Source organism: Protomyctophum parallelum (assembly GCF_964188405.1).
Source record: "Protomyctophum parallelum genome assembly, chromosome: 17".
NCBI classification, from domain to species: domain Eukaryota; kingdom Metazoa; phylum Chordata; class Actinopteri; order Myctophiformes; family Myctophidae; genus Protomyctophum; species Protomyctophum parallelum.
Genome location: NC_139719.1, coordinates 13591093 through 13602531, shown reverse-complemented (window position 1 = coordinate 13602531; position 11439 = coordinate 13591093). Strand labels below are relative to the sequence as shown.

The 11439-nt window shown below is 43.0% G+C and overlaps 1 protein-coding gene across 3 annotated transcripts in view; it reads left to right on the top strand.

The window, feature by feature from the left end:
- Positions 1–8819: 8819 nt before the first annotated feature.
- Positions 8820–11439, top strand: part of LOC310875080 (disks large homolog 5-like) — a 48291-nt gene continuing 45671 nt past the window's right edge. For all 3 annotated transcript variants that reach the window (XM_083788132.1, XM_083788133.1, XM_083788131.1), the window contains exon 1: positions 8820–9967. In XM_083788132.1, the coding sequence (XP_083644258.1) occupies positions 9577–9967 (391 nt within the window). In that variant the 5' untranslated portion in view covers positions 8820–9576. The remainder of the gene's footprint in view (positions 9968–11439) is intronic.

Genomic DNA, 11439 nt, shown 5'->3' with positions numbered 1-11439 from the left:
CAGCTATTATTGACACAATCTAGCCTTGTATTGAATATGCTGAAGGCCCAAAGCCTGTATAGGAATGCTATAGCCAGTGTACAACATATCTCTCTTATTCACACTGGGAACAATATGTACAAAATTCAATCGTTACATATTGTTCATCTCAATATTGCAATTATGGCATTTTCATTTACAGCATTTTACTGGTCTGTGTGTTTGCCAGCAGAGGGCTCCCTGAGCTCACGTACAAATTGAATTTGATGGTTTGATTGCTTGTTCAACATTAAGTTTTGATTTAAAATTGGAACGTATTCACTGTTTTACCAACTATAGTGATTTGGTTAATTTCTTTATTTTGATTGATTCACTAAATTGTTCGTGCCTTGAGCCCAGATTGATTAATTTGTCATTTTGTACCACTAATAGCCATTCCATAGTTGTGATGGTGATGATTCTTTATTGGGAGCTCACATGAGAGATTTGCATTTCAAAACAAGTTCCATTTGGTCCTCCTTGACCTACTGTCTACTACTGAGTACTTTTACTTAAGAAAAAGTAACGATACACAATATAAAAATGCCTTTATTAAAAATGCTACTTGAGTGAAAGAACAAAACAGGTATATATTTGGGCATCAACATATGCTTAATGCATAGTAAAAGTACTCAAACTCAAACTGACCTTTTCAAAAATAGCAGATCTACAAGTTCACAAGGCGTAACAATGTCTTGTGAGTTTGTAGAAAGATGGGCTATAATCGATTGTCCGTACCTGAGTCTGAGATTTAGTGAAGTATAAAAAATGGAAATACCAACCAAAGTCAAATAACACCTCAAAATAATACCTCAAAATTGCATTCAAGTAGCTTACAGTAATTCAATGTAACGATTATGAATGCAGTGAACACGTAAACCCAACTCATTGGAAGGATCTAAAACTGAACCTCCATGAACAAAAGATGGAAGCAATATGGCTTACATAAGTGCTGTGCTGCATGTGTATGTGTATTGTTGCTCCATAATCTGTGGAGGGGAAAATGTTTGAAGTTTGCAGTTGGAACAGAGCTATAAATAGCAATATCTAGTCTTAGCTCTGTTGTTTCTCTCAGGCTTAGTTGTTGTCTCCACCAGGCCGAAGGCATGTGGGGAGAGTATGTTTTGCACTCCGTCCGTCCGCGTGTGTGTCCGTGTGTGTGTCCGTGTGTCCGTGAACAGCTAATCTCGGCCACCGTTAACCCGGTCGATGCCATATTTTGCACACACACTCCCTGGATGCCAACCATGAACCTCTGCCCCAAACTTTCCAGAACGGCCTGTTATAGCGCCACCAGGAGGCCGCTTTGTGCAAAACAAGTTTTTCAATGCCATATTTTGCACACACACTCCCTGGATGCCAACCATGAACCTCTGCCCCAAACTTTCCAGAACGGCCTGTTATAGCGCCACCAGGAGGCCGCTTTGTGCAAAACACGTTTTTGCACAGTACACCTACAGATTTTGTCCAAACATCACGCAAATTGGTACACAGTCTCTCTAGAGCCATTCAACGAAACGGGTCTTTCAGATTTATCAGACTCCATCCTGATTGGTTAAGATTGGCTTCCAAAGTTCACAGGAGTGCTCAGTTTCAAACAAAATGCTGCAAATCATGAACACATCGCGTGATTTCCGTGAAATTGTGCACCCACATTCCCACTAGGCCGAGGACGAAATGCCACATGAACAATTTCAACTCAGCCTCAAGGTGGCGCTATAACTGGCCGAAAAGTGTTTTTACCTCTAACTGCACGGATCTGTGGATAACCTGGTGGAGACCTGTGCCCGGAAGGGCACTTTTTCTAGTTTTTGTTTTGTGTTGTGGCCTTGTGGGGAGTTAATTTACTTTTAATGAGGCTCACTTAAACATTTAAAAAACATCAGCAACAACAAGAGATAAATATTCTACGATGGTATTCATGTCTTTTTTGCAAGTCACTACAGTATAGGCCTACCTACGCAAAAAATAGTTGTCATTGTTTTTGCTTACACTCATGGGTAGATCAAATTTGATTTCCAGCAGATTCTGATATCTTGACTGTTGATTATTATTGAGTGGCTTGACTATAGCTGAGCTGTTAGAGCTGGGTGTGCACTTTACACCAGTGGTAGAGTGTGAACCAGGGGGTCCTTGCACTGGTTCCAGGGGGGGTCCCCAGCTAAATTTGTTAATCAGTTTAACCATTTCAAACCTACACATCTAGGTTGTAGATCTGCTATTTGTAACAACAAAATCTTGTACGGGTTCCCCCTGGCACAACATAGACTTGTGATGGGGGGGGGGGGGGTCTGCCAATTACATTGTAAAATCAATGTTAATTTAACTCTGAGAGTGTACAAAGTTGGTTCCATTTGTACACTCAGAGTTACAGACCCACAAGGGTCCATTTGGTTCCAAACTATTTCGCTGGGGACCCCCTGGAACTCCCTCAAGGACCCCAGGACCACAATTTGGGAACCACTGCAATAAACCACTGGTTTAAGCCCCTGTGTCATCAGTTGTTGTGGCGGACGTACGCTGGGGCCGGCTGTCAGTCTGTGATGATGAGCTGTATGTGGGCCCTCACATCCTATAAGCCCCCATGCATTCATACTGAAAATAAGTCTTTTTCTGTTGAAAATCAGGCTAATTTATGCTTCTTATTGGCAAGTATCTCATTCCAAAACAAAACCAACACATGGCCTGGTGATGGCTGTGAACGTAACACAAACTGTTCTTTTAAATAGGTTTGTAAGAGTGGTTTGCCGGCATGCATGTATGTATGTATGTATGTATGTATGTATGTATGTATGTATGTATGTATGTATGTATGTATGTATGTATGTATGTATGTATGTATGTATGTATGTATGTATGTATGTATGTATGTATGTATGTATGTATGTATGTATGTATGTATGTATGTATGTCATTTATGTTGTCTATTTTGCAATATATGTATATACAGTTAGTATGCTTGTGTATATTAAGGGGATATAGAATAGGCTTGAGTCAGTGTGGAAATGACGTGGTTATTGGCCAAAGCCCAAAAAACTAAATGAACAGTTTATCATAAAGGAAAACTCTATAATAAACTTGAGTGCATTCAAATATTTGAAAATGCACAAACAATCCTTCTGAAGAAATGGCACTGACTGTTCCCGAGTGAAGCCTCTGGCAGTAGCCTAGTGCTTAAAAGGTATAGGCCCACCTATGTTTGCCTCAATTCTATCTATGTTCTCTTTCAAATGAAGTACATTATGTAATGTGGAATGGACACATCACATCATTTTTTTATTGCAATTTGCAACAGAAGAAAAAAAGGAAAACGAGACAGATCCATTTAAAAAAAGGAGGATAATCAATTTCTGTTTCCAATAACACCCTGGCTTTGAGTTGGAAAATAGTACACAAAAGTGTTTCCTGTTGTGAGAAGGCGTCGGGTCGATCCCCACCCCTCTGGGAATTATGGCCCACCACCGCTTCCCTAAAGTGAACTGTTCACCCACCGGTGACATTGAATGACTTTGGCCTCACAGAAAGGAGCATCTATATTTTAGTGAAATGGAACAAAAACAGTGGCGAGATTTCTGCAGAGACAGTTTAATAAATAAATAATACAATCGTTTTTATTGACCTTTGATATAAAAACACACAGAAATGAGAATTTTCAAAAATAATTGGCATCCATTGTTAGGTATGCCCATATGATGACCACGGATATGGTCTAAAAGTGTGAAAACGTCTTTTTCATTTCACTACACCTTTAAATAATTCATGTGACTACTATATGTATTGGTAGATTTCGACATGGGAGACATTACTGATTTGCTTTTACAGACACATATTTATTATCTTTGTTCTGGATGAAAAGTCACACTGTTTTCTTGACCTTCAGTTTACTTCAACCATATTCGTCAATAATTTGGGAATGTAAAGAACATCGATCCAGACTTTTTCAAAAATAGTAAAAGTATAAAATAGGGTTATAAGTGGTTCATCTACATTGTTTTGTCATAGACACAGACATTAAGAAAAGTAACAGTAGAATTTCCCCTGATGTGACATAATTACGACCGGAGGTCTGCAGATAACTATGAAACCTGGCGTTTTTGTCACCTCACTCACAATCCCCGTCACTCTGACACGTCACCTAACTCAGATCCCGTCGCTCACCCCAGGCAAGCCCCCAGGTCATCCTGACATCACGTGACATCAGTCCCCTGGTCTCTCCAGGTCATCCTGACATCACGTGACATCAGTCCCCTGGTCTCTCCAGGTCATCCTGACATCACGTGACATCAGTCCCCTGGTCTCTCCAGGTCATCATGACATCACGTGACATCAGTCCCCTGGTCTCTCCAGGTCATCCTGACATCACGTGACATCAGTCCCCTGGTCTCTCCAGGTCATCCTGACATCACGTGACATCAGTCCCCTGGTCTCTCCAGGTCATCCTGACATCACGTGACATCAGTCCCCTGGTCTCCCCAGGTCATCCTGACATCACGTGACATCAGTCCCCTGGTCTCTCCAGGTCATCCTGACATCACGTGACATCAGTCCCCTGGTCTCTCCAGGTCATCCTGACATCACGTGACATCAGTCCCCTGGTCTCTCCAGGTCATCCTGACATCACGTGACATCAGTCCCCTGGTCTCTCCAGGTCATCCTGACATCACGTGACATCAGTCCCCTGGTCTCCCCAGGCAAGCCCCCAGGTCATCCTGACATCACGTGACATCAGTCCCCTGGTCTCTCCAGGTCATCCTGACATCACGTGACATCAGTCCCCTGGTCTCTCCAGGTCATCCTGACATCACGTGACATCAGTCCCCTGGTCTCCCCAGGCAAGCCCCCAGGTCATCCTGACATCATCCTGACATCATCGTGACATCACGTGAAAGAGTTCCATACATGGGCATTCCCAGCTGATACAATCCTACCCTAATACAATCCCTGTTATGCCCATATATGGGAATGCCAATATATGATCATATTGTGATAGTCTATAATATGACAGTGATAACCACTGTGGTTGCCGCAAAGGTTCACGCATTTCCCTCAGTCAGTCAGTGTATCACTCAAAATCCCCATACATGGGGAATGCCCCATATATGGTGCCCATGCAGGACATCGCATGACATCATCAGGGATAGAGATCCCTGATGTCATAGTAAATGCGACCTGCTGTCACAATGGATATCCCTGATATGAATATTGTCAGAACCTGTTCTGACATTCCATATGTTGATCGTTCCATTTCCAGCCTTCCTTTTTCATGTCTCCCTTTTGACTGATACCTGTCCATTTAAACTCTAGACGGCCCCAAAGTTATTTGTGCCCAGCAGCCAGCGAAAACTAGAGTTCTCAATAGGCCCGAAAATTAAGGCCTGGCCCTACCTGGGCCTCATCAAACCCTGTATATTCAATACACTGCCCCCACTGCCACCCTTAGATCTCCATATATGGAGCTGACTGCTGACCTGTACATTCCATATCTTGATCTGACCTCATCACACCCTGTACACTCAAGATATGCTCCATATATGGCCAGTGCACGCGACCTTGCAAGGTTCGCTTCTCGCTCCCAGGGTTAGGTGACATTTGGTAGCCAGGGACATAATCCTGCTTTAACCTTCATGAGTATAAGCAAATTACAAATCCAAGGATTACATGCACAACATTAACATAATGAGATACAGCAACCAGTTATAATTTATCGCTTTATATATTTATATAGTGTTCTCCTTGTTTTCGGCATGAGAGAGATGGGAGAAACAGAATATTATTCTCTCTTTCCAATATAATATATTGTTCAAGTCATATATACTGTAGGCTGTGATGTGTATCCTTATGATTGTTCAAACATAAAAATACATCCTTACCAGAACCAGTTATTTTACTGTGCGTGTGTGTTATATTTACATTACAACATTCTGTACAGTACAGTCAATAATGATATACAGTGCATATACGGCACACGGAATAGTCCTCCCCATGTGTGACTGGTTCTGGTATAGTTTAGGAATTTGCATAATTCCACAGCAATCCAGTAGTCTGGTTTTCTTGCTAAGAGCCGCATGGATATCCCTGCAAAACAGAGGTTACGTAATTATTTGAATTGTTAAAGCTGCTCAGAACTTATAACAACAGTGTGTACCGAATTAGGCTTAAAAGCTGTGCAGAGGAGCCTATGCTTGAATGGTTTTCTACAGCTACTGTAAAGTGCTCTCTGGTTTTCAAACTGTTTTGGCATCAGTCACCGTACCCCCTTTCCCTGATTTCCCTTTACATGAGTGCAACATTTTAATGAGAAAACTGCAAATGAAAAGCGTATTAGCTGATGCTATTATAGAATGAATGACAACCATGCAGCAGCAAGATCAGCAGTTTCACACAAATTCTCCCATTTTCCACATTCTCTCATGTACCGCCCTGAAGTAAGTCCATGTCAGTCATGTTCCTTTTCAGAAACACATGCTCTACTACATCACATCAGTGAAAGTAAATATGCAGTTTTTGTTTTGTTTTTTGAGCGGTGCCAAATGTCTGTCTGTCTGTCTCTCTGACAGTCTGTTTGTCTGTTTGCAATACTGCTGGCTGACCTAACGTGGCACTGTTGAGCAGCCTAAAAGGGCCATTCACACTGAGCACTATATAAATATAACTGCACCCAGCCAGCTGTATTGTCGCTGCTCAGTTCACACAGGTGTGATCCCCCCCCTTTTGAATAAAATAAAAATAAATGACAATTAAAAACGAGAAATCGATTGTTTGGGAAACATATTGGCCTATTGCATATCAAACTGGGGGTCCTTGAAATTAATTGAAACGGTGTGAGACCCCCTGATCTATTCTAGAGGCTCTCTCTGTTGTGTTGTCTCAGATGTGACTTCACTGACTTGTAGCTGCCTGCAGTGTTTACTCCTTTTAGATCATGGATTATATGGAGCAGAAGACACAAGCGCAGTGCACTGCACATGTGTCATTGGCCGGAACAAGCCAGGAAAGAAACTGTGGTTTGCAATGTCATCACTACTACTATCGCTGGCTATATGTTATGCTTGCTTTGCACCTCATGCATGGTTCACTAACATCTCACTGCCACTAAAAGTAAAAGCAAGCATGCAGACCTCTCAAAACAAACTATAATAAGACCACCACTCGGCCTCTCCTCTCACCGAGGACACGCTTTCTCCAAGATCACTTTTCTAGTCTGGGTTCGGCTCATGGTAGACGACAGAGTGCTACTGTACATCTCTCAATGGGTCTGGTCTGTCTTATAAGACAGTATAGGGCATGCGGTCGCAACGGGTTCCTAACGCCAAATCGCCAAATCAAATGGTTCAGATCTGAGCCGAGTCTCCTGAGGAGGCACGTCTGAAGCCTGTCCTGGACGGTGTATCCGAATGTAAAAACAAATCCAGCCTAATAAGACAGAGGTCAAAACTTTTCATGTCAAAGACCCCCAAATCGACACTTAATAGCCTGCGGACCCCCATTTGAAAAGATATGCCAGGGACTCGCATAAGAGAAGACTTTTACGGTTCTAGCCGTGATTCTCAACCAATTTTAATTTCAAGGACCCCCAGTTTGATTTGCATTAGGCCTCGGACCCCCATGGCTTTTGTATCACGGGGACCACAATTTATATTGTAGAAATCACTGTTAATTTAACTCTGTGAGTGTACAAATGGAATTGTTATTGTACACTCTCTGAGTTACAGACCCACAATGGTCCACATGGATCCTAACTAATATAGGGACCCCATGGAACTCCCTCATGTACCCCTAGGTGTCCCTGGACCCCACTTTGAGAACCAATGTTATAACATACTCACAGGACCAGTGCCCAGACAGATACCAGTCAGACTAGATGCCCATGGCCATGGCCCATGGGCATAACACGAGAAGGAGCTCATCTGAGCTTGTTATCCCAAAGTTGGGCCTCAAACATGGAGGTATACAAAATACAAAATATGGAATGACTACAACAACACATAAAGGTCCTTCTCGACTCCCTAAAACTAGGTCTAGAGTCGAGAAGGACCTTTGCCTGTTGAAAACTCTAGTATTCGCCGGAGTTTAAATGGACAGGTATCAGTCAAAAGGTAGACATCGAAAAGGAAGGACAGGTGGGGAGGGATCAACATATGGAATGTCAGAACAGGTCAGCTCATAGGCCTATGGAGATCTAAGCGTGACAGCCATATATGGTGGCGTGACGACGTGTAACACGGCGTGACGGACTGACAGTCATATATGGTGAGCATGACGGACATACTGACTGAGTGACTGAGTGACAGACAGGTTTTGCAGATCTTCATAGTAACCAATGGAACACAAAGGAAACAAGCTCCCTGGGGCTTTTTGTGTTATCCTTTTAGCTGAACCTTTGACTGCACTACCTACACTATTAACAATATTGTTAATAAAGTATTCAATCAATCCATCAATCAATCAATCAATCAATCAATCAATCAATCAATCAATCAATCAATCAATCAATCAATCAATCAAAAAAATAGCTGTTAATGGCTAGTCTACTGTATGTGGGTTTGGGATGGGGTTTCATATTGTACCAAACGGCGGGTTCTTGGGTTGAAAAAATAATTAAAAAAAATAAAAGTATTAGAACCACAGACAGAATGATGTAAAGTTTCGCCCGGTAAAAAAACCGCAAAAAAACAGGTGCGTCTGTTATAAGTCCCGCCCCCATTTTACCTTACATGGCACGGAAAACAATGATTGGCAGTCCTGCTCTGAGCCGTGGGACTCCAGCTGCTGGTGTGTGTGTGTGTGTGTGTGTGGGAATAGTAGTGAGAGTAGAGAGAGACATGGCGGAGTTTGGTGCGGCAGAGTCAGAGAAGAAGGGAGAGCTAGTGGGAGAAGTAGAGCGGCGGAGGAGACACTTTTACCAACATTTCTGTCCCAACATGTAGAGAGAAGAGGAGATACACTCTCTCTCCCAGGAGGAGCCGAAGAGAAGCAGAGCCTACAGGAGGTTTTATTAGTAGTAGTATTATTATAGCTCTCCTCCAGACAGACAGACAAGAGGGACGAACTGTTGGAAACAAACATGCATTTGGACTGTTTCTTCTTCGTATTCTTCTTCTTAGTCAACAAACAGCCTTGGGCTGCTTCAACAAACATGGCTACTTGTGTCTCCTTCAACTCGGGCTCGAACAGAAGCGTCCCAACAACAACTCCCACCAGGCTCCTCTGACTAAAACAAAACAAAACAACAACGCCACGATCTTTTGTGGAGGAGAGGCGATCAGAGAGGGGGAGAGAGAGAGAGGAAAAAAAGGGGGAGTTTTGTATTTTCGGATCGGTTTTTATTAATAACGAGAAGAGATCAGATCGCCGCCGCGGCCCGGGACACTGCATTGAAAAATGACTATGGGAATTACGATATTAAACACTCCATTAAAGGGAGTAAATACATAACTTTGTTAACCACCATGACCCAGCGATATTTAAGCTATCACACGTTATGCTTTCTTAATAATTGACCATAGTGAATATAGCCTGGGACTCGGAGAGAGAGAGAGGGAATACTAATAATAATCGATGGAGTCCAAGCATAAAGAGTTGCTGGAGAAGTGCTACCAGAACTTGGTGGAGCAGATCACGGACCCCGGGCGCCTGGTGGAGGTGCTGGCCCACTCCGGCGCCCTGAGCCCGGCCGAGCGCTACCAGCTGGAGTCGGAGGGTGGTGGTGGGGGTCCTGGAGGGGGTCCCCCGGGGCCGGGGGGCGAGGACAAGGTGAAGGTGGACCTCCTGCTGAAGATGCTCCTCCAGGCCCAGGACAGGGACCGCTTCCCCGAGCTGTGCGCCGCCCTGGAGAAGACCCACCCGCACCTGAACCCCGCCGTGCTCCTGAACCACCCCGGAGGGCCCCCGGGGGTGGATCATCACCATCATCATCACCATCATCATCCTCATCCTCATCACCCGTCTGGTGAGTGAGTGGATGAATGAATGGATGGATGGATGAATGACATGTCTGTAATAACCTACTTATTGGAAAGCATTGGTGGGAAAAATGTCTTACTTTACTTAAGTAAAAGTATCAATACTGCAATGTAGAAATACTTGCACAACTTACGATCAAGTAAAAGTCCGGAATTCAAAATGTACTCATTAAGCCGAATGTCCCATTTCCCATTTCCAAATGTATACAAATCTTTTAAAAATAGCAGATATCTGCTATTATAAAGTAACTACTGTAGTAGTAATATAACAAAAGTTTTCAAATGTATGTAGTGGAGTCAAAGTAGTAAGTACAATATTTGGATCTGAGATGTAGGCTATACTGGAAATTGGAAATACTAAAGCACAGATACCTCAAAGTACAGTACTTAAGCAAATGTACTTAGTTACTTTCCACCACTGCATCTGGTGAGTGAGTGAATGATGTCTATAATATCTTTATTATTGGAAAGGGTGTTAATTTAACTTTTGAGAGCATTATCTGTGCAAATGGACTCCCATTTGGTTCCTTGAACTCCTTCTTCCCTTTGCACACTCGCTTTGCTCTGAGTTTACAGACGGTCTATTTGCACACTCATATAAGTTAACTTGGTGTTGGTTCAATCTGTACACTCTCAGAAGTTGTTACCGTGGGAGCGGTGGATAAGGGGTAGAGTGGCTGGATGGTAACCGCAAGGTTGCCAGTTCGAGCCTGGGCTCCCCCAGAGTTAGTGTCGAAGTCTCCTTGAGCAAGACCTTGAGCTCCTGATATGCTGGTTGGTGCCCTGCATGGTTTCCGCCGCCATCGGTGTATGAATGAATATATGTGTGTGTGACTGGGTGAATGTAATGTAATGTAATGCACAATCTATGTAAAGCGCCTTGGATAAAGGTGCTATAAATGCACCATTTACCATGTAATGAATGTGTTATTATTACAGTTCTGTGTTGTAATTCAGTGGTTCCCAAAGTTGAGAGAGTTCCAGGGGGTCCCCAGCTAAATGATAATTAAGAACCAAATGGACCAAATGGACCCCTACCCCTATCCTACAAATGGAACCAAATGGACCCTAACAGGTCCATTTTGTTCCATTTGTACACTCTCAGAGTAAAATTAATATTGATTTTACAATCTAAATTGGTGTCCCAGAGATTGAAATGCCATTAAATGGGGGACCGTAGCCTAATTCACGTCAATCCGGGGGCCGAAAAAAATGGCTGAAAATCAATGCTAGAGCTGTTATGGGGCGTCCACCGTCCATGGCATATATTTTCAATGGGGGGTCCGCGGGCTAATGAGTATCATTTTTGGGGGTCCTTGACATGAAAAAGTTTGGGAACAACCTGTGGTAATTAATGGTTTTATTACCGCTGCATGTGTTTTAGCTGCATGTGAAAGAAAGGCTACACAAGTAGCTTTATGAAATATGCAAACTTTACAGCCTACTTTCCATCTATACT